General features: G+C 43.8%; 1 protein-coding gene across 3 annotated transcripts in view; it reads right to left on the bottom strand.

The window, feature by feature from the left end:
• Positions 1-24,281, bottom strand: part of LOC110506180 (leucine-rich repeat serine/threonine-protein kinase 1) — a 143,691-nt gene that overhangs the window by 99,073 nt on the left and 20,337 nt on the right. For all 3 annotated transcript variants that reach the window (XM_036964259.1, XM_036964258.1, XM_036964260.1), the window contains 8 exons: positions 23,654-23,847; positions 13,914-14,085; positions 13,561-13,740; positions 10,611-10,759; positions 10,100-10,326; positions 6,213-6,340; positions 5,815-5,978; positions 5,170-5,307 (listed from right to left, as the gene is read on the bottom strand). In XM_036964259.1, coding sequence (XP_036820154.1) covers positions 5,170-5,307; positions 5,815-5,978; positions 6,213-6,340; positions 10,100-10,326; positions 10,611-10,759; positions 13,561-13,740; positions 13,914-14,085; positions 23,654-23,847 — 1,352 coding nt within the window. The remainder of the gene's footprint in view (positions 1-5,169; positions 5,308-5,814; positions 5,979-6,212; positions 6,341-10,099; positions 10,327-10,610; positions 10,760-13,560; positions 13,741-13,913; positions 14,086-23,653; positions 23,848-24,281) is intronic.

The following is a 24,281-nucleotide window of genomic DNA, read 5'->3' as shown; positions in this document are numbered from 1 at the left end:
TCATCCAGAGGCAGCGGTCCTATTAGCCCGGGGACTTTAATGCAGGGAAACTTAAATCAGTCTTACCAAATTTCTATCAGCATGTTAAATATGCAACCAGAGGGAAAAAACAACAACAAAAAAACTCTGGACCACGTTTAGTCCACACACACATATATGCATACATACAAAGCTCTCCTTCGCCCTCCATTTGGGAAATCTGACCATAATTCTATCCTCCCGATTCCTGCTTACAAGCAAAAATTTAAGCAGGAAGCACCAGTGACCAGCACCAGTGAATAAAAAGTGGTCAGATGAAGCAGATACTAAGTTACAGGTCTGTTTTGCTAGCACAGACTGGAATATGTTCAGGGATTCCTCCGATGGCATTGAGGAGTACCCCACAACAATCAATGGCTTCATCAATAAGTGCATCGATGACGTCGTCCCCACAGTGACCATACGTACATATCCCAACCAGAAGCCATGGATTCCCTGCAACAGCCGCACTGAGCTAAAGGCTAGAGCTGCCGCTTTCAAGGAGAGGGACTCTAAGCTCATAAGAAATCCCACTATGCCCTCCAACGAACCATCAAAGAGGCAAAGCGTCAATACAGGACAAAGATCGTATCGTACTACACCGGCTCTGACGCTCGTCGGATGTGGCAGGGCTTGCAAACTATTACAGATTACAAAGGGAAGCACAGCCAAGAGCTGCACAGTGACATAAGCCTACCAGATGAGCTAACCTACTTCTATGCTCACTTCGAGGCAAATAACACTGAAACATGCACGAGAGCACCAGCTGTTATGGTGGCAGCAGATGTGAGTAAGACCTTTAAACAGGTCAACATTCACAAGGCCGCAGGGCCAGATGGATCACCAGGACGTGTACTGCAAGCATGCACTGACCAACTGGCAAGTGTCTTCACTGACATTTTCAACCTCTCCCTGTCCGAGTCTGTAATGCCAACATGTTTTAAGCAGACCACCATAGTCCCTGTGCCCAAAAACACAAAGGTAACCTGCCTAAATGACTACTGTCATGACGTGGCCCTCTTTGGGTATAGCGAGTACCATCCCCCTCTCTCTCACCACCTCTCTCTTCCCCCTACACCCAGGCTCTGTTATCTCAGGTCGTAAATTCCATGAGGAGACTCTCTTCCCCGCCCAGCCATGCAGTATATAGAGAGTGGGTTCACAGTAGAACAAATAAACTTATTTTACCGCACAGAACTTGAGAACTGAACAATATCCATGTTTTGGAGAATGTGTAAACGGTCGGTGGAGAATCCAGCTACAACTGGTCCATTTTGTTTAATGTTTGTGACCTCATGAGAGACAATACAGCCACATTACCATAACTCTGTTAATACAAGAGTATCCGTTATGGCCTCCCGGGTGGCGCAGTGCCACCAGAGACTCTGGGTTCGTGCCCAGGCTCTGTCGCAACCGGCCGTGACCGGGAGGTCCGTGGGGCGACGCACAATTGGCCTAGCATCGACCGAGTTAGGGAGGGTTTGGCCGGTAGGGATATCCTTGTCTCATCGCGCACCAGCCACTCCCGTGGCGGGTCGGACACGCGCTAACCAATGTTGCCAGATGCACGGTGTTTCCTCTGACACATTGGTGTGGCTGGCTTCCTGGTTGGTTGCGCGCTGTGTTAAGAAGCAGTGCAGCTTGGTTGGGTTGTGTATCGGAGGACGCATGACTTTCGACCTTCGTCTCTCCCGAGCCCATATGGGAGTTGTAGCGATGAGACAAGATAGTAGCTACTAAAACAATTGGATACCACGAAATTGGGGAGAAAAGGGGGGTAAAATTGTAAAAAATAAAATAAATATATCTTTTTTTATTATTATATAAAATGAATGAGTAAAGATGAAACTATTTGTGAAATTATGTAATGTGATTTTAAACTGTTTAATGAAAGAGAATCCAATTCCCTTTAAAGTTAACTAAGTCATTTGCCCGCCCCATGAGCACAGACATTGATCTGGCATCATGGGACAGCCTTTTCTGCTGTTCCGAATATAACCCCCACCTGGAGAAGCCCACTTCAGACCAAGCGTACCTTGATTACCGAGAGGGCTAAGGTTTGAGTAGAGACCATGCATTCCTCAATTGTTGAATTCCTAACCAAACCACGTGGAGCATTGGCTACACTGGTGGAAATGGTTCAACTCTGAGACTATCGATACGGACAGAATAAGAGCAAATCTTCGATAATTACTAGTCTGCAGCTAGAATTTGTGTCAACAATGCAAAGACCGACAACCGCCGAAAGATCTATTCTATAAGAACATTTCTGAATGGGACTCTGTAGTATCCATTCTAAAAACAAAAGACTTCATGGGACAGAGAGAGACTTGGAACTTTCCAACAGAAAGAAGGACGATTCCAACAGAGATCCCGACGACACACTGAGCGTAAATATATATATTGATTGCAATTATTCCCGAATGAGTGAGCGTTCATGTGCAAAGGATTAACATTTCAATTCTAATAATTATCAACTGTGTAGTGACTCTGGTCTTTCCCGGCCTTCTCAGTCCACACCCACTTCCCTTAACCAACCAAGCTGCCATATCGGTTTAGCCCACTAGGGAACATTCCCTATCATTTCCTTGTAAACATCTACTGTTTGCTTGTTTGTGCATTTCTGTGATTATTTATTTATTTGTTAGTAAATAAATGATTAAGACAATTGATGTATGGATGATTCATATTGAAGGCTGGGTTCGTGCAGATAACCAACAATTTACGACGTTTGGAATGAGACTAATATGAGGTAAAGAATCATTCATTCATTAGAAGACTAATTGATCAGATTTTAAAATATCTGAAAATGTATATATATATTTGTCATCTGAAGATTTTCCTTGGTGCCCCGACTTGCTAGTTAATTACATTTACATGATTAGTTTAATCACATAATAATAATTACAGAGAATTGATTTGATAAAATAACAGTCTTCAATTTAATGATGCCAAAGACACGACACTACCGACCCGTAGGACTCACGTCTGTAGACATGAAGTGCTTTGAAAGGCTGGTCATGGCTCACATTCTATTGTGTTATTGACTGTGAGTTTATTTATCCCATGTGTAACTCTGTGTTGTTGTTTTTGTCGCACTGCTTTGTTTTATCTTGGCCAGGTCGCAGATGTAAATGAGAACTTGTTCTCAACTGGCCACCTGGTTAAATAAAGGTCAAATTAAAAAAAAAAAATATCAACCCCTTTATCCCAGAAGCCCTAGACCCACTCCAATTTTCATACCGCCCCAACAGATCCACAGATGATGCAATCTCTATTGCACTCCACACTGCTCTTTCCCACCTGGACATGTGAGAATGCTATTCATTGACTACAGCTCAGCGTTCAACACCATAGTGCCCTCAAAGCTCATCAATAAGCAAAGAACCCTGAGACTAAACACCTCCCTCTGTACCTGGACCCCCTCCTGTACTCCCTGTTCACTCATGACTGCAGTGGTAGGCCTGATCACAGACGAGACAGCCTATAGGGAGGAGGTCAGAGACCTAGCCGTGTGGTGCCAGGACAACAACCTCTCCCTCAACGTGATCGATGCAAAGGAGATGATTGTGGACTACAGGAAAAAGAGGACCGATCACGCCCCCATTCTCATCAACGGGGCTGTAGTGGAGCAGGTTGAGAGTGTCATGTCCCTTGGTGTCCACAACAGCAAACTAACATGGACCGATCACATCAAGATAGTCGTGAAAAGGACACAACAAAACCTATTCCACCTCAGGAGACTGAAATGATTTGGCATGGGTCCTCTGATCCTCAAAAGATTGCACAGCTGCACCATCGAGAGCATCCTGACTGGTTGCATCACTGCCTGGTATGGTAACTGCTCGGCCTCCAACCGCAAGGCACCGTAGTGCCTACGGCCCAGTACATCACTGGGGCCAGGCTTCCTGCCATCCAGGACCTATACCAGGCGGTGTCAGAGGAAGGCCCTAAAAATAGTCATAGATCACCCTAGTCATAGATTATTCTCTCTGCTACCACACAGCAAGCGGTACCAGAGCGCCAAGTCTTGGTCCAAGAGGCTTCTAAACAACTTCTACCCCCAAGCTATAAGACTCCTGATCATCTAATCAAATGGTCACGCAGACTATTTGCATTGCCCCCCCCCCCCTTTTACACCACTGCTATTGTTATCAACTATGCATAGTCACTTTAATAACTCTACCTACATGTATATATTACCTCAACTAACCGGTGCCCCCGCACATTGACTCTGTACCGGTACACCCCTGTATATAGTCTCGCTATTGTTTTTACTGCTGCTCTTTAATTACTTGTTACTTATTTCTTATTCATATTTTTTGAACTTCATTGTTGGTTAGGGGCTCGTAAGTAAGCATTTCACTGTAAGGTGAAATGTTGTATTCGGCAGCATGTGACTAGTAAAATTGGATTTTGATTTGATTTGAATCATTGTTTCAGTTGGGGTTCACTGACTGCAGAGTAGTACAGCAGTGCCACCTTGAGGTCATTGGGTAAACTACAGGTTTAATACAGAAATCCTCATCTTCTGAGTGGTTACTTTAAAAATATATATATTTTACCTTTATTTAACTAGGCAATTAGGCCTAATTACTAGGCCTAATTTCAGTTTATGTGACAAAAAAAATCTGAGTATAGAATCATTGTACCATCTAAACTGCTGTGAAATATATTTTCAATAACCCAAAATGTTTTACTTAAGAATGAGAAGCATATAAATAGCATAAATAGAACTACTGCTTCTTAGACTTGCTTTTAATGAGTGAGATCTATAACGCACATTTCTATGTGAATTTGGTCTGGTCGCCCAAATACAGTAAAGCTTATGGAGGTTTAGGGAGGCTTATTTAGGTTAGACCCATCAAGTCAACAAATCCAATGTTTCTAGCCAGGCCCAAAGGGAAATCAGCCATGAACTACCATGTAGGAAGCACTGCTCCCAGTGTTGTTAAGCTGCTTTGGCCTAGGCTTTAGCTCAGTGGGCTAACAGGGTTTCGAGTTGCGCATAATAGCCCAGGTATTGAACCTGTGATATGTACAGCTCAGACTGCCCATATATTGAACCTGAATTACATGTGCAACTCAAAACCCTGTTAGCCCAGTGAGCTGAAGCCTAGGCCAAACAATGCTAGTGCTACCCAACCTTACCTCCAGCTCGAATATATAGGAGGGCAGCTCCTTGATGACGTTGTCTGAGAAATCCAGCTCCTGCAGCTGAGTTCTCCAGAAGATGGAGATGGTATTGGGAAGACTCTCGATGGCGTTGGATGAGGCTCGACAGTGCTTCTACAGAGGGGGAATCACCAATCAATCACTCACAACATCCAGAAGATGTTTCAAAACCATCACTCAAGTTCTGAATACAAGAGGGCAAAGGAGGTGGTGAAGAGTCGCTGAGAGGAGTCTGTATGATTTAAAAGACATGACCACTTTCCATTTCAATACCTAGTACCTTCTTGCCTCTACGCCAACAATGGCCACAAATCTAGAAGGACTGGATAGGTGTAAGCAACTAGTATGATGGTTCTACCCAGCTCTCCATTGGAGCTTCCACTATATTCCTCTCACCAATCCAGTCCTTTCAGAACTGAGCATTTAAAAGGGGACAGGAGATACAGGAAGGTGCTAGGGAACCAAAAGGAACCAGGCCCTAGTTTATTCCTACCAGGGGAACCATAGAGATACAATGAATAGATATCTTTGAGAAGAACACTAAACAGGGTAGGACCTAAAAGAAGGTGCTAGGGTTCCAAATGGAACAAGGCCGTAGTGTCTAGTGTAGTGTCTGCCTACCAGAGGGCAGGCCCAGGGGTCAGGGAAGCTGGTGAGTCTGTTCCGGCAGACTTTGAGGGAAGTGAGGGATTTGAAAGAGTGAAGAACAGCAGAGGGAAGACTGGTCAGACAGTTGTCAGACACATCCAGCTCCTCCAGCTTACGCAGACCTATCCAGTTAGTACCTGAGGAGGAGCAGAAGAGGACAATCAATTCATTCATCAATCTTCATTTGTAGAAACCAAAACATTTTGTACAAGGTAGCAATACAATGTGCTTCACATTAACAAATAAAGACAAAATAGATAGCAGAGAAACAATTTGAGATCAGAATAAAATCCTCAGAACCCTTCTAACAACATACTGATATACATTTGTGACAAAGAGCAAAGACCACTCTGACATGCGGTGGATCATACCATTAGGAATGTCAAATAGGGAGGTGAGCTTGTTCTTAGCAGCAGAGAGCCTCTGGACTCTGGTGAGATGGAGCAGTCCGGACGGCAAGCTGGTCAACTCATTCTGAGACAGATTCACCTGGCGAAGTCTACAGTAGAACAGGAGCAGAGAACGAACACACACACACACACACACGTCAGGATTAAGTGAGAGGCTGAGGTTAACAATACAACAGAGATCAGCAGAACAGCAGACTACAGATATTAGATACACAGAGTGGACAAAACATGAAGATCTCTTTCCATGGCAGACTGACCAGGTGAACCCAGGTGAAAGATATGGTCCCTTATTGATCCATTTCAAATCAGTGTAGATGAAGGGGAGGAGACAGGTTAAAGAAGGATCTTTAAGCCTTGAGACAGTCAGACATGGAGTGTGTATGCGTGCCATTCAGAGGGTGACTGGGCAAGACATAACATGTAAGTAAGTGCCTTTGAACAGGATATGTAGTAGATGTCAGGCACACTGGTTTGTGTCAAAAACTGCAATGCTTCTGGGTATTTCATGCTCAACAGTTTCCCATGTGTATCAGGAATGGTCCACCACCCAAAGGACATCCAGCCAACTTGACACAACTGTGGACCAGCATCCCTGTGGAACGACACCTTGTAGAGTCCATGTCCCCAACGAATTGAGGCTGTTCTGAGGGCAAAAGGGAGGGTGCAACTCCATATTAGGAAGGTGTTCCTAATGTTTGGTATAGTCAGTGTAAATGTGTGTGTACACTGTACACACTGCAGTGAACCTGTTTAACTAGAATAGTAAACTAACAAAACAACCAACTGGGGACATTTTGTTAGTCAAATGCTATTTCTAGGGTGTTTACGGTTAAGTTCAGGGTTAGCAGCTAGGTTAAGGGTTAAGGTTAGGTTTAGGGTTAGCAGCTAGGTTAAGGGTTAAGGTTAGCTTTAGGGTTAGCAGCTAGGTCAAGGGTTAAGGTTAGCTTTAGGGTTAGCAGCTAGGTTAAGGGTTAAGGTTAGGTTTTCAGGTTAAGGAAAATAGTATTTTGAATGAGACTGAATTGTGTGTTCCTTACAAGGGGGTTGTGTGTGTGTGTGTGTGTGTGTGTGTGTGTGTGTGTGTGTGTGTGCGCTAGGGCTGGCTGATATATGAAACCTCTCGCTTCCCCTCTTTACACACACAGATCCCCTCTCCCTGCCACTCACAACAAAAAATACTAAAAATCACTTCTTCTCTGACAAGCGGTTTCAACTCGCTATTTGCGTTTGAGGTTTGGTCCAACAGAATGGGTCGTATGGACACTGAAACACATTGAGACATTATTTTACTGTAATGGAGGAGACGTTAACCTGGAGACTGAAACACATTGAGACATTATTTTACTGTAATGGAGGAGACGTTAACCTGGAGACTGAAACACATTGAGACATTATTTTACCGTAATGGAGGAGACGTTAACCTGGAGACTGAAACACATTGAGACATTATTTTACTGTAATGGAGGAGATGTTAACCTGGAGACTGAAACACATTGAGACATTATTTTACTGTAATGGAGGAGACGTTAACCTGGAGACTGAAACACATTGAGACATTATTTTACTGTAATGGAGGAGACGTTAACCTGGAGACAAACACATTGAGACATTATTTTACTGTAATGGAGGAGACGTTAACCTGGAGACAAACACATTGAGACATTATTTTACCGTAATGGAGGAGACGTTAACCTGGAGACTGAAACACATTGAGACATTATTTTACCGTAATGGAGGAGACGTTAACCTGGAGACTGAAACACATTGAGACATTATTTTACCGTAATGGAGGAGACGTTAACCTGGAGACTGAAACACATTGAGACATTATTTTACTGTAATGGAGGAGACGTTAACCTGGAGACTGAAACACATTGAGACATTATTTTACTGTAATGGAGGAGACGTTAACCTGGAGACTGAAACACATTGAGACATTATTTTACCGTAATGGAGGAGACGTTAACCTGGAGACTGAAACACATTGAGACATTATTTTACTGTAATGGAGGAGACGTTAACCTGGAGACTGAAACACATTGAGACATTATTTTACCGTAATGGAGGAGATGTTAACCTGGAGACTGAAACACATTGAGACATTATTTTACTGTAATGGAGGAGACGTTAACCTGGAGACTGAAACACATTGAGACATTATTTTACTGTAATGGAGGAGACGTTAACCTGGAGACTGAAACACATTGAGACATTATTTTACTGTAATGGAGGAGACGTTAACCTGGAGACTGAAACACATTGAGACATTATTTTACTGTAATGGAGGAGACGTTAACCTGGAGACTGAAACACATTGAGACATTATTTTACTGTAATGGAGGAGACGTTAACCTGGAGACTGAAACACATTGAGACATTATTTTACCGTAATGGAGGAGACGTTAACCTGGAGACTGAAACACATTGAGACATTATTTTACTGTAATGGAGGAGACGTTAACCTGGAGACTGAAACACATTGAGACATTATTTTACCGTAATGGAGGAGATGTTAACCTGGAGACTGAAACACATTGAGACATTATTTTACTGTAATGGAGGAGACGTTAACCTGGAGACTGAAACACATTGAGACATTATTTTACTGTAATGGAGGAGATGTTAAACCTGGAGACTGAAACACATTGAGACATTATTTTACTGTAATGGAGGAGATGTTAACCTGGAGACTGAAACACATTGAGACATTATTTTACTGTAATGGAGGAGACGTTAACCTGGAGACTGAAACACATTGAGACATTATTTTACTGTAATGGAGGAGATGTTAAACCTGGAGACTGAAACACATTGAGACATTATTTTACTGTAATGGAGGAGATGTTAACCTGGAGACTGAAACACATTGAGGCATTATTTTACCGTAATGGAGGAGACGTTAACCTGGAGACTGAAACACACATTTATATTATTTTACTGTAATGGAGGAGATGTTAACCTTTCTAACCATACCCTGTTTATGTCTCAACTACTCAGATTGAGAGCGGAACAAACACTACTAAAACGAGAGTATCGATAAACATCGATTCTGGAAATGTAACGCTCAGTTTGTTGCGCGTAGCATTGTGGTACTACGTACCGCTAACAGCATACTAGCTGTCTAGTTTGTGTTTTATAAATGTGCAATAAGCATAAAACACAATTATATTAGGAATTACAAACTCGTTCTCATTCTGAGAAAGAAGGTAGGCCACTTGATTTCAACACCTGAAACGTTGACAGGCTAGCAGGCTGTTCAAACAGTTGGAGAGGACAGAAGGGTGTGTTCATAACAGTTGGAGAGGACAGAAGGGTGTGTTCATAACAATTCAACTGTTCTCCAGTGTTAGCTAGCAAATAGATTCAAGTTGGCTAAACTTGAAATATTAACATTAGCTGGCTAGCACGTGGGCTTGTGCTTGAGAGTTTGTTGATGAGACCTGTGTTCATTTCTATAAGCCTGCTACAAGTTATGCATAATGCATGGTTCTGGTTCAATTTGTAACAAAAAGGTCATTTTCATACAGACTTGAAAGCCAGATCAGTGATTATTGCAAAAAAAGCAGGTTAAACTATTTTGATAAAATAATTAAATGATTAGTCGTATGGTTGTGTAAGGTATAATTTCACAAACCATTAAGTATTAGACTACAGCTGACTGCAGTGTATTTGACCTTGAAATCCTACAACAAAGCTTATATAGTGAAATATGTTTAAAAGATATCATGAATCATCCATAAGTTTAAAAATAATCTATTTATGATTTTTAGGCCATACCGCCCAGCCCTAGTGTGTGTGTGTATCTGCACCTACACATCTACAACCTATCTGTGAAAGTGGAGCAGCACCTGGAGCAGATGATCTCCTGTGAGCTCTGTGCTGTGGGCAGCTCTTTGAACAAGTTGCTGGAGAGGTCTAGGGTCCGGAGCTGTATGAGCCCCCAGGGAACCACGGAGGGCAGGGAGCTGAGGCTGTTACAGGACAGGTCCAGGTGGGAGATACGGGACGACACGTCCATCAACCAGTCCAGCTCCAACCACGGCAGCTTCAGACCTGACCAACGGCCACATAGTAGCTAGAGGGGGAGAGAGGAAACAACATGTTGGCTGACGCTTTTATGGTGCACAACACACACACACACACACACACCTGGCCTGACCAACACACGGGGTAAAACATAACACATTCACAGAGAGAAAAATACATACATACACAGACACACAATGGAGACACACAAACACAAACACAAACACAAACACACACACTTAAACGCAGGCAAACGCAGACACACAAACGCACAAAAGCAGACAAACAAACGAAGACACACACTCACACAAATACACACACACACTCAGTTACCTTTTCTCCCGCTGGTTCTGTGTGTGTGTCTGCTTCTTCTACCAGTCGTTGTTCAACGAGCAGTCTGCTGAAGGCTGGATAATCCATCAGGGTGTAGGAGGACAGCCCAGCGCCATTCTGCAGCAGGAATCTAGCTATCTCCTCATTACCTACATAGAACACAGTTAGATGTCCGGACGTTCTGAACAGACCCCTGGTCTAAGATAACAGGAAGTACTCCTCATCTCTCCACCAATATGCCCAGAGTAGGCTGAAGTTGCTCCTAGACACTGATTTTGAGTGAGTTTTGCATCTTCCACTCTAATGGTTAAGCGTAGGGGAAGCTGATCCTACACTACATCATAAAGCCAGAATAAGGAAGTGAGTTGGATTGGAGGTTGAATTGGAGACACAGTAGAGTAGGAGGAAATCCCCGTCTGCTGTTTTCAGCCTGACAACACACCACAGTAGGAATGTCTAACTCTAACATTTGGTCCGAAGTGGTTAATATGTAAGCGTACATCAAATCTAATCAACTTCTATTGGTCACATACACATATTTAGCAGAGGTTATTGTGGGTGTAGCAAAATGCTGGTGTTCCTAGTTCCAACAGTGCAGTAACATCCAATAATGCGAGAAATCATTTTTACAAAAAACTAAAAACGCAAGATACAGTGCAAACTTCTATACTTGACTGTGTTCTCTACTTTGTGTGTGTGGTTTATGTGTGAGGCGTGTGTGTGGTTTATGTGTGAGGCGTGTGTGTGGTTTATGTGTGAGGCGTGTGTGTGGTTTATGTGTGAGTCGTGTGTGTGTGTGTGGTTTATGTGTGAGGCGTGTGTGTGTGTGGTTTATGTGTGAGGCGTGTGTGTGTGTGGTTTATGTGTGAGGCGTGTGTGTGGTTTATGTGTGAGGCGTGTGTGTGGTTTATGTGTGAGTCGTGTGTGTGGTTTATGTGTGAGTCGTGTGTGTGTGTGTGGTTTATGTGTGAGGCGTGTGTGTGTGTGGTTTATGTGTGAGGCATGTGTGTGTGTGGTTTATGTGTGAGGCATGTGTGTGGTTTATGTGTGAGGCGTGTGTGTGGTTTATGTGTGAGTCGTGTGTGTGTGTGTGTGGTTTATGTGTGAGGCGTGTGTGTGTGTGGTTTATGTGTGAGGCATGTGTGTGTGTGGGGTTTATGTGTGAGGCTTGTGTGTGTGTGTGTGGTTTATGTGTGAGGCGTGTGTGTGTGTGGTTTATGTGTGAGGCGTGTGTGTGTGTGTGTGTGTGGTTTATGTGTGTGGCGTGTGTGGTTTATGTGTGAGGCGTGTGTGTGTGTGTGTGGTTTATGTGTGAGGCGTGTGTGTGGTTTATGTGTGAGGCGTGTGTGTGTGTGTGGTTTATGTGTGAGGCGTGTGTGTGTGTGGTTTATGTGTGAGGCATGTGTGTGTGTGTGGTTTATGTGTGAGGTGTGTGTGTGTGTGGTTTATGTGTGAGGTGTGTGTGTGTGTGTGGTTTATGTGTGTGGCGTGTGTGGTTTATGTGTGAGGCGTGTGTGTGTGTGTGTGTGGTTTATGTGTGAGGCGTGTGTGTGGTTTATGTGTGAGGCGTGTGTGTGTGTGGTTTATGTGTGAGGTGTGTGTGGTTTATGTGTGAGGCGTGTGTGTGTGTGTGGTTTATGTGTGAGGCGTGTGTGTGGTTTATGTGTGAGGCATGTGTGTGGTTTATGTGTGAGGCGTGTGTGTGAGGCGTGTGTGTGTGTGTGTGTGTGTGTGTGTGTGTGTGTGTGTGTGTGTGTGTGTGTGTGTGTGTCTGGTTTATGTGTGAGGCGTGTGTGTGGTTTATGTGTGAGGCGTGTGTGTGTGTGGTTTATGTGTGAGGTGTGTGTGGTTTATGTGTGAGGTGTGTGTGGTTTATGTGTGAGGCGTGTGTGTGTGTGTGGTTTATGTGTGAGGCGTGTGTGTGGTTTATGTGTGAGGCATGTGTGTGGTTTATGTGTGAGGCGTGTGTGTGAGGCGTGTGTGTGTGTGTGTGTGTGTGTGTGTGTGGTTTATGTGTGAGGCGTGTGTGTGGTCTATGTGTGAGGCGTGTGTGTGGTTTATGTGTGAGGCTTGTGTGGTTTGTGTGAGGCGTGTGTGTGTGTGTGGTTTATGTGTGAGGCGTGTGTGGTTTATGTGTGAGGCGTGTGTGTGGTTTATGTGTGAGGCGTGTGTGTGTGTGGTTTATGTGTGAGGTGTGTGTGGTTTATGTGTGAGGCGTGTGTGTGTGTGTGGTTTATGTGTGAGGTATCTGTAGGCTGTGTTCATTTGTGTGTGTAGGTATATACACACTATCATTCAAAAGTTTGGGGTCACTTAGAAATGTCCTTGTTTTTGAAAGAAAAGCAAATTTTTTTGTCCATTAAAATAACATCAAATTGATAAGAAATACAGTGTAGACATTGTTAATGTTGTAAATGACTATTGTAGCTGGAAACGGCCCATTAGAGGCCCATTATCAGCAACCATCACTCCTGTGTTCCATTGGCACGTTGTGTTAGCTAATCCAAGTTTTTTAATTTTAAAAGGCTAATTGATCATCAAAACCCTTTTGCAATTATGTTAGCACAGCCGAAAACTGTTGTACTAATTAAAGAAGCAATAAAACTGTCCTTCTTTAGACTAGTTGAGTATCTGGAGCATCAGCATTTGTGGGTTTGATTACAGGCTCAAAATGGCCAGTAATGTGCCATTGGAACACAGGAGTGATGGTTGCTGATAATGGGCCTCTGTACGCAGATGTAGATATTCCATTAAAAATCAGCCGTTTCCAGCTACATTAGTCATTTACAACATTAACAATGTCTACACTGTATTTCTGATAAATTTTATGTCATTTTAATGTTGCAAAAAGAAGGACATTTCTAAGTGAAGCCAAACTTTTGAACGTTAGTGTATGTGTGCACATGTACAGTATGTGGAGTATATGTACAGTGTGTGTCTTGCTGTCTACCTGCGCGTGCAGCAGCGTAGAGAGGCAGCCCCGTGATGACAGCAAACTCCTCCTGGTGGATGGCACAGTCCTCAGCGTCGGCATGGTAACCCTGCACCAACATTCTAACCACCTCCAGGTGACCCTGTTGGCACGCCGTCACCAACATCCAGTTCAGCAGATCTCTGTGGACACACGGACCTGAGAGAGACATGCAATCTGTTTATCATCTACTAACTATGATTACTACACACACACACACACACACACACACACACACACTTTCAAAACAATACATGCAATCTGTTACTATCGATTAACTACTACACAAACACAGGTGGAAAATGTCACACACACACACACAGAATTGTCACCTGGTACTGAGTCGAGCAGCTCTCTGACCAGGCTGACATGTCCATAGTGTGCAGCCAGGATGGCGGGGTTTCCCTCTGATGGCTCCAGGGGCAGGGGCACACGGGCCTCATGGAGGAGGTAACTCACGCTCTCCGCATCACCATGCTGGGTGGCCACACACAGGAGACGCAGCTGAGGAAGGGACGGGAATAGGACAAGTTAGTATTTTAGCAGATAGTCAAGTTTTGTTCAAGTCCACCTCTCCACCTCTACCATAGGCTCCACCTTAGCTGATCTGTAGCCAACTCTTCATTCACTGTCATGCTGTACAGTTGGGAGCAGGGGGACATTTAATTTCAATCACAGTCAATCCAGGAAGTACACTGAAATTCCAATTCTCTTCAATGTTTTTCAATTAGGAACATTTGGAATTGGAATTTGGTGTTGTTTCTGAATTGATTGGAATTGAAAACTACCTTTAAGGAAGTTTTGACACCAAGGGTTACTATGGTTTTGATAGCATTTAGTAACTTTTCCCACTAAATTCTGCAGCAAATTGGTGCTGTGACTTCGTTGCAGCAACAGCAAAATGTAATCTAGCGACAAATCAAGGAGCTAATAGCTATTCTCACTGAATATATGTTGGCAACAATGTCTGCAGCCAGGTAAAAACATGAGCATCAAAGTTGATGTAATAGCACCATCAGGTGGGCAATCAATGTACGACCAATAGATGAGTTAGCCGCAACACATCCAGTATGGAACGAGGCGACCAATAGATGAGTTAGCCACACACAACACATCCAGTATGGAACGAGGCGACCAATAGATGAGTTAGCCGCAGCACATCCAGTATGGAACGAGGCGACCAATAGATGAGTTAGCTACAACACATCCAGTATGGAACGAGGCAACCAATAGATGAGTTAGCCACAACACTTCCAGTATGGAACGAGGTGACCAATAGATGAGTTAGCCACAACACATCCATTATGGAACGAGGCGACCAATAGATGAGTTAGCTTCAGCACATCCAGTATGGAACGAGGCGACCAATAGATGAGTTAGCCGCAGCACATCCAGTATGGAACGAGGCGACCAATAGATGAGTTAGCCACAACACATCCAGTATGGAATGAGGCGACCAATAGATGAGTTAGCCACAACACATCCATTATGGAACGAGGCGACCAATAGATGAGTTAGCTTCAGCACATCCAGTATGGAACGAGGCTACCTCTACAACACCTGGATACGGTGTTAGTGCTAGGCTGAAATAGAATTAGGACTGTCCTCAATTAAAGAAAAAATATTGGTTGACCGAAAGTTGTTTGTTCTTTTGACCAATCGATTTGTCAAAATTTTAAGCCTGTATTTTTCCATTTATAGACACACCCGACGTGTTTAAATAAAATCAACTATATGTATTGAGCTTGTCTGATGCTTTAAGCTTACGGTTTGATGAAATAAGAAATGCCTCAAGAGGGCACCAGAGATCTAGATAACCAGAAGACCTTAACCTGACCCAACTATTCTCCTCCCGCTCCTGCTGGCTTTCGCAGATTATGCCGTTACTCTCCTGAAGTTGCCGGTAATAGGCTGCAGGAGGACTCGGCAACCTTTCTCATGTGGAATGCCGATTTATCTTACCATTTCTACCGATCTGCGTGCCAGTTATGTTTTTCATAAACACATTTTCGTGAAGCAGTTTCATTTAATTTATAATATCTTCATATCTCAAAATCATTGTCATGTGGTTAATCAAAATTCTATCCAAAAGAAAATGATAAACCTAAAAAGTAACTTATATTGCCATTGCCAACTATGTAAAAATAGCCTACATAAAGCCAAACAGTACCAGCACACAAAATGAGTACCAGAACCTATTTCAGTCCAAGTCAAGCACTGATAAGATGTAATCAGGTAGGCCTATTTTATGCCGTTTCCACTGGATCAGAGCAGGACATTGTTCCTTTTCACGCTGAGTGGTTATTGAAAGGGAGAGAGCTGGAAAGACTTTTCAAATACATTAAGGAACTATTGTAATTCACAATAATATAAAAACAGACTTTGTTTGCTTGTTGTTTAAGGTGAAGAAAACTTTACTTTGAGAAGCTCCACAGGTCATTCGTGGTGGTGCGTTAAGCCAATCAGAAATACTATCAGATCCCCAAATGGACACATTTATATACATTTGCGCACAGGCCAGGTAGCCTATAGGCCTACTTCTATGTATAATCAGGCCAGGTAGCCTATAGGCCTACTTCTATGTATAATCAGGCCAAGTAGCCTATAGGCCTACTTCTATGTATAATCAGGCCAGGTAGCCTATAGGCCTACTTCTATGTATAATCAGGCCAGGTAGCCTATAGGCCTACTTCTATGTTTAATCAGGCCAGGTAGCCTATAGGCCTACTTCTATGTATAATCAGGCCAGGTAGCCTATAGGCCTACTTCTATGTATAATCAGGCCAGGTAGCCTATAGGCCTACTTCTATGTATAATCAGGCCAGGTAGCCTATAGGCCTACTTCTATGTATAATCAGGCCAGGTGCCTATAGGCCTACTTCTATGTATAATCAGGCCAGGTAGTCTATAGGCCTACTTCTATGTTTAATCAGGCCAGGTAGCCTATAGGCCTACTTCTATGTATAATCAGGCTAGGTAGCCTATAGGACTACGTCTATGTATAATCAGGCCAGGTAGCCTATAGGCCTACTTCTATGTATAATCAGGCCAGGTAGTCTATAGGCCTACTTCTATGTTTAATCAGGCCAGGTAGCCTATAGGCCAACTTCTATGTATAATCAGGCCAGCTAGCCTATAGGCCTACTTCTATGCGTGAGCGTCCTTACTCAACATTGACAGCAGCGCTCCGAACAAAAGACAATGACTAAATTGACTAAACTTGTAAATGGAATGAAATAAACCAACACTTGTATCTCACAAGTGTAGCAGCATAGGTTGTGCATCTGCAAACAATGTGTCCACACCAACAATGAGAACAGGAAGACTGGAATAATAATATTGAATGCATTAACAGAAATGTCCATAACCAAATGAACAGACATGGTAGATGAGACATTATATTCATTTACGGTCATTGTACTACTGGTGATATGTAAATGGAGAAGTGATATAAACTAACAAACGCAAACAATTCACACAATGAATTGATGAAACAATGAATGTGCACAAATTGGCGGGAGAGAGCGCATTCTGTAGAGAGAAGTGCATGTACATCTGGGCGCTGGGCGTTCATACTTCTTGTGCTTCCTGGAGCAGTGTAGAGCTGTTGTCAAGGAAATGAGTTTGTGTTTTCTACAGGATGTATCCCCCTCCACCTACTGTCAATCAACCATGTCAATGCAGACACAGAACCCACTGCATTGTTACAACATGTGGAAAGCGCATGGCGATGGGGTACAGTGCTGGATTTGGCCTTTGCATGCCTCTGAAGGCGCCGCAATTGCGTCACACAGACCCAAAGCCACAACAGAATCAGAAGAACAGTTTCTGAGAGTCAACAGCTTGCGTGATAGGCAGCTCACAGGACAACAGCTTGCGTGATAGGCAGCTCACAGGACAACAGCTTCGAGCTGTTCTGTGAAGGGAGTAGTACACAGCGTTGTATGAGATCTCCAGTTTCTTGGCAATTTCTCACATGGAATAGCCTTCATTTATCAGAACAAGAATAGACTGACGAGTTTCAAAAGAAAGTATTTGTTTCTGGCCATTTTGAGCCTGTAATCAAACCCACAAATGCTGATGCTCCAGATACTCAACTAGTTTAAAGAAGGACAGTTTTATTGCTTCTTTAATCAGCACAACAGTTTTCAGCTGTGCGAACATAATTGCAAAAGGGTTTTCTAATGATCAATTAGCCTTCTAAAATGAAAAACTTGGATTAGCTAACACAACTGCCATTGGAACACAGGAGTGATGGTTGCTGATAATGGGCCTCTGTGCGCCTAACATTAACAATGTCTACACTGTATTTCTGATAAATGTTATGTTATTTTAGTGGACAAATTTTTTCTTCTCTTCTCATACATGTTACTGCTTGACTAAAACAATCTCTGGCCGATCAACAGCCAAATGACCAAACAATTGACCAGTCGACTAATAGAATACTGTGCTCACTGACTGTTGTTCTCTAGGACCAGAGTTGGACCTGGTCTCTGCTCTCATTCCACAGAAACCTCAGACAGTTCCAATGCTGAGCTTTGTGATTGTATTGTAGACAAGCACTGGATGGCAGGGTAACAGTTTGAAATATTGATATATATTAACTGTATCGACCAACGGAATACTTTTCCATTCCTTTGGGCACCATGCACTCTGCACACTGTTGTGTTGCCCTACTTCTTACTTAAAGGCTTTTTAAGCCCTGGAGAGAGTTGACAAGCTGCTTTCAAGCACACAGACCTCGTTCATCTATAATTCCTGGTTACCACTGGCCGACGTTGTGAGGAAGCCTAAAAGTAGCAGTATGAATCAAGCGTCGGGGTATTTTAGGGTACAAGAACAGATGCCAACTAAAAAAAACAGTTCTGCTTTTTCAATCTGACACACAATTGTTTTATAGGCACGTACGAATTTAACATTATCTCTAGTCAACCTGTATTACCAGTTCTCAAGAACATGGCAGTAACTGGGTCTCCACATCTCCAGTCAACCTGTATTACCAGTTCTCAGGAACATGGCAGTAACTGGGTCTCCACATCTCCAGTCAACCTGTATTACCAGTTCTCAGGAACATGGCAGTAACTGGGTCTCCACATCTCCAGTCAACCTGTATTACCAGTTCTCAGGAACATGGCAGTAACTGGGTCTCCACATCTCCAGTCAACCTGTATTACCAGTTCTCAGGAACATGGCAGTAACTGGGTCTCCACATCTCCAGTCAACCTGTATTACCAGTTCTCAGGAACATGGCAGTAACTGGGTCTCCACATCTCTAGTCAACCTGTATTACCAGTTCTCAGGAACATGGCAGTAACTGGGTCTCCACATCTCTAGTCAACCTGTATTACCAGTTCTCAGGAACATGGCAGTAACTGGGTCTCCACATCTCCAGTCAACCTGTATTACCAGTTCTCAGGAACATGGCAGTAACTGGGTCTCCACATCTCCAGTCAACCTGTATTACCAGTTCTCAGGAACATGGCAGTAACTGGGTCTCCACATCTCTAGTCAACCTGTATTACCAGTTCTCAGGAACATGGCAGTAACTGGGTCTCTATATCTCCAGTCAACCTGTATTACCAGTTCTCAGGAACATGGCAGTAACTGGGTCTCCACATCTCCAGTCAACCTGTATTACCAGTTCTCAGGAACATGGCAGTAACTGGGTCTCCACATCTCTAGTCAACCTGTATTACCAGTTCTCAGGAACATGGCAGTAACTGGGTCTCCACATCTCCAGTCAACCTGTATTACCAGTTCTCAGGAACATGGCAGTAACTGGGTCTCCACATCTCCAGTCAACCTGTATTACCAGTTCTCAGGAACATGGCAGTAACTGGGTCTCCACATCTCTCGTCAACCTGTATTACCAGTTCTCAGGAACATGGCAGTAACTGGGTCTCCACATCTCCAGTCAACCTTTATTACCAGTTCTCAGGAACATGGCAGTAACTGGGTCTCCACATCTCTAGTCAACCTGTATTACCAGTTCTCAGGAACATGGCAGTAACTGGGTCTCCACATCTCCAGTCAACCTGTATTACCAGTTCTCAGGAACATGGCAGTAACTGGGTCTCCACATCTCCAGTCAACCTGTATTACCAGTTCTCAGGAACATGGCAGTAACTGGGTCTCCACATCTCCAGTCAACCTGTATTACCAGTTCTCAGGAACATGGCAGTAACTGGGTCTCCACATCTCCAGTCAACCTGTATTACCAGTTCTCAAGAACATGGCAGTAACTGGGTCTCCACATCTCCAGTCAACCTGTATTACCAGTTCTCAGGAACATGGCAGTAACTGGGTCTCCACATCTCCAGTCAACCTGTATTACCAGTTCTCAGGAACATGGCAGTAACTGGGTCTCCACATCTCCAGTCAACCTGTATTACCAGTTCTCAGGAACATGGCAGTAACTGGGTCTCCACATCTCCAGTCAACCTGTATTACCAGTTCTCAGGAACATGGCAGTAACTGGGTCTCCACATCTCCAGTCAACCTGTATTACCAGTTCTCAGGAACATGGCAGTAACTGGGTCTCCACATCTCTAGTCAACCTGTATTACCAGTTCTCAGGAACATGGCAGTAACTGGGTCTCCACATCTCTAGTCAACCTGTATTACCAGTTCTCAGGAACATGGCAGTAACTGGGTCTCCACATCTCCAGTCAACCTGTATTACCAGTTCTCAGGAACATGGCAGTAACTGGGTCTCCACATCTCCAGTCAACCTGTATTACCAGTTCTCAGGAACATGGCAGTAACTGGGTCTCCACATCTCTAGTCAACCTGTATTACCAGTTCTCAGGAACATGGCAGTAACTGGGTCTCTATATCTCCAGTCAACCTGTATTACCAGTTCTCAGGAACATGGCAGTAACTGGGTCTCCACATCTCCAGTCAACCTGTATTACCAGTTCTCAGGAACATGGCAGTAACTGGGTCTCCACATCTCTAGTCAACCTGTATTACCAGTTCTCAGGAACATGGCAGTAACTGGGTCTCCACATCTCCAGTCAACCTGTATTACCAGTTCTCAGGAACATGGCAGTAACTGGGTCTCCACATCTCCAGTCAACCTGTATTACCAGTTCTCAGGAACATGGCAGTAACTGGGTCTCCACATCTCTCGTCAACCTGTATTACCAGTTCTCAGGAACATGGCAGTAACTGGGTCTCCACATCTCCAGTCAACCTTTATTACCAGTTCTCAGGAACATGGCAGTAACTGGGTCTCCACATCTCTAGTCAACCTGTATTACCAGTTCTCAGGAACATGGCAGTAACTGGGTCTCCACATCTCCAGTCAACCTGTATTACCAGTTCTCAGGAACATGGCAGTAACTGGGTCTCCACATCTCTAGTCAACCTGTATTACCATTTCTCAGGAACATGGCAGTAACTGGGTCTCCACATCTCTAGTCAACCTGTATTACCAGTTCTCAGGAACATGGCAGTAACTGGGTCTCCACATCTCTAGTCAACCTGTATTACCAGTTCTCAGGAACATGGCAGTAACTGGGTCTCCACATCTCTAGTCAACCTGTATTACCAGTTCTCAGGAACATGGCAGTAACTGGGTCTCCACATCTCTAGTCAACCTGTATTACCATTTCTCAGGAACATGGCAGTAACTGGGTTGTATTCAGTAGGGAGAAAACGTCTTGAAACACAGTGAAACCTGGCGGTACTGGCTAAACTCGTCCGATAATAGCCGGAACATATGCTGGTGTGTCAAGTGTTAAATTACTGTCAGCCCCACAAATCTATTCCTGAATGACAGGAAGACAAGCAGATAACGGTAACCAAGGGCAACACTGAACACTCTAGGAAAGGAGAAGTGGGTTTGGCAGCATGGGTGTTTGGAACCTACCGTATGCACACATACACACACGCGAGATTACTGTCCCATAATGATCCATACAGTAATGAGATTACTGTCCCATAATGATCCATACAGTAATGAGATTACTGTCCCATAACGATCCATACAGTAATGAGATTACTGTCCCATAACGATCCATACAGTAATGAGATTACTGTCCCATAATGATCCATACAGTAATGAGATTACTGTCCCATAATGATCCATACAGTAATGAGATTACTGTCCCATAATGATCCATACAGTAATGAGATTACTGTCCCATAACGATCCATACAGTAATGAGATTACTGTCCCATAACGATCCATACAGTAATGAGATTACTGTCCCATAATGATCCATACAGTAATGAGATTACTGTCCCATAATGATCCATACAGTAATGATTACTGTCCCATAACGATCCATACAGTAATGAGATTACTGTCCCATAATGATCCATACAGTAATGAGATTACTGTCCCATAACGATCCATACAGTAATGAGATTACTGTCCCATAACGATCCATACAGTAATGAGATTACTGTCCCATAACGATCCATACAGTAATGAGATTACTGTCCCATAACGATCCATACAGTAATGAGATTACTGTCCCATAATGATCCATACAGTAATGAGATTACTGTCCCATAACGATCCATACAGTAATGAGATTACTGTCCCATAACGATCCATACAGTAATGAGATTACTGTCCCATAACGATCCATACAGTAATGAGATTACTGTCCCATAACGATCCATACAGTAATGAGATTACTGTCCCATAATGATCCATACAGTAATGAGATTACTGTCCCATAATGATCCATACAGTAATGAGATTACTGTAATCTATGTAAATAAGTGATGTGTCAGTAGAACAGAGGTAATAAAGAAACATGGAATCAGTACTTGAACTGGTTCTGTATTGAAGGGAGTATTTCATAGTGCTTATGGAGAGGCAGGAGAGAGAAAGGCAGAACTAGGCCACTTGTCTCCTGACACTGTGTCTGGCAGGCTGGGATCCACTCCAAAACAACAAGCGCAGTACACCCACTCTAGAATATCAACAAACTATCACATAACTAGAGTACCACTCAGAGAACACACACACATTCACACACACAGTCTTTAGATAACACCCCTATCTAACATCAACAACTACAGCAGCAAATTAAACTCACACACACACAGTACAGGACCAAGTCAAAGCCACAGACATGTGGGGTGTTGCTGTCTTTATGTCAAGGCAGTGGGACTTCAGTGGTGTTGAACCATGAGGGGCTGTAGGACCATGAGGGGCTGTAGGACCATGAGGGGCTGTAGGACCATGAGGGGCTGTAGGACCATGAGGGGCTGTAGGACCATGAGGGGCTGTAGGACCATGAGGGGCTGTAGGACTGATCAACAACATACCATGATGCAACCTTACACATATCTTATTCACACACACACAGTGACATGTAAAAACACACACACACACACACACAACACAGTGACATGTAAATACACACACACACACACAGTGACATGTAAACACACACACACACACACACAGTGACATGTAAATACACACACACACACACACACAGTGACATGTAAATACACACACACACAGTGACATGTAAATACACACACACACACACACACACACACAGTGACATGTAAATACACACACACACACACACACACACACAGTGACATGTAAATACACACACACACACACACAGTGACATGTAAATACACACACACACACACACACACACACACACACACACACACACACACACACACACACACACACACACACACACACACACACACACACACACAGACATGTAAATACACACACACACAGTGACATGTAAATACACACACACACACGTAAATGAATGTAAACATGTTGTTGTCCCACACCAGGAGCATATGACACATTAGATGGTTACAGTCACACCAAAACAATCTCTGTAACACACATCACACATTATACAGCACATATCTGCATTAGGCTAGAAACACAATGGCCTCCACACAGCAAGCGCTCTCATTTAGTGTGTGTGTGACAATGTTTGTGCGTGCAAGGATATGAAGGTGTGTATGTGAGACAGATCCGTCTCGGATTTTGTGTGCGTGTGCATGCGTGTCTTTTCGAGACAGGTCTGTCTCTCTCTGTTCCACTCACCCCCTCTGTTCCACTCACCCCCTCCAGCCGAGGACTAGCTGCACTACACTCCACACGGCAGGCTTGCTGGATCAGCTCCCGGGCCCTGCTGCTCTCCCCTTCCCCGTACGCTGCCTGGATGTTCTCCAGGGTTGGAGACGGACCCAGAGAGGAGGCTCCACCGCTGCCCATCGCAGATGCCTTGGCTCCCATGTCCTCCACTGCCAAAGAACCTGGGGAGAGAAGGACAGAGGAAGAGAAGATAACAGAATAGAAGAGAACAGAAAAGAGGAGAAGGAACAGAGAAGAGAGGAGAAGACAGAAGAGAGGAGAGGAGACAGAAGAGAGGAGAGGAGACAGAAGAGAGGAGAGGAGACAGAAGAGAAGATAACAGAATAGAAGAGAACAGAAGAGAGGAGACAGAAGAGAGGAGACAGAAGAGAGGAGAGGAGACAGAAGAGAGGAGACAGAAGAGAGGAGACAGAAGAGAGAAGACAGAAGAGAGGAGACAGAAGAGAGGAGACAGAAGAGAGGAGACAGAAGAGAGGAGACAGAAGAGAGGAGACAGAAGAGAGGAGAAACGGAACATACTTCCATTAGATCAGACCAGCTGCAGTCTAACACAGTAACAGAATATTGGGGTAGTAGGCGTGCACAGAGCACCGGT

The sequence above is a fragment of the Oncorhynchus mykiss genome, chromosome 26 (assembly GCF_013265735.2).
Source record: "Oncorhynchus mykiss isolate Arlee chromosome 26, USDA_OmykA_1.1, whole genome shotgun sequence".
Taxonomy (NCBI): domain Eukaryota; kingdom Metazoa; phylum Chordata; class Actinopteri; order Salmoniformes; family Salmonidae; genus Oncorhynchus; species Oncorhynchus mykiss.
This window is presented reverse-complemented; position numbering and strand designations above follow the sequence as displayed.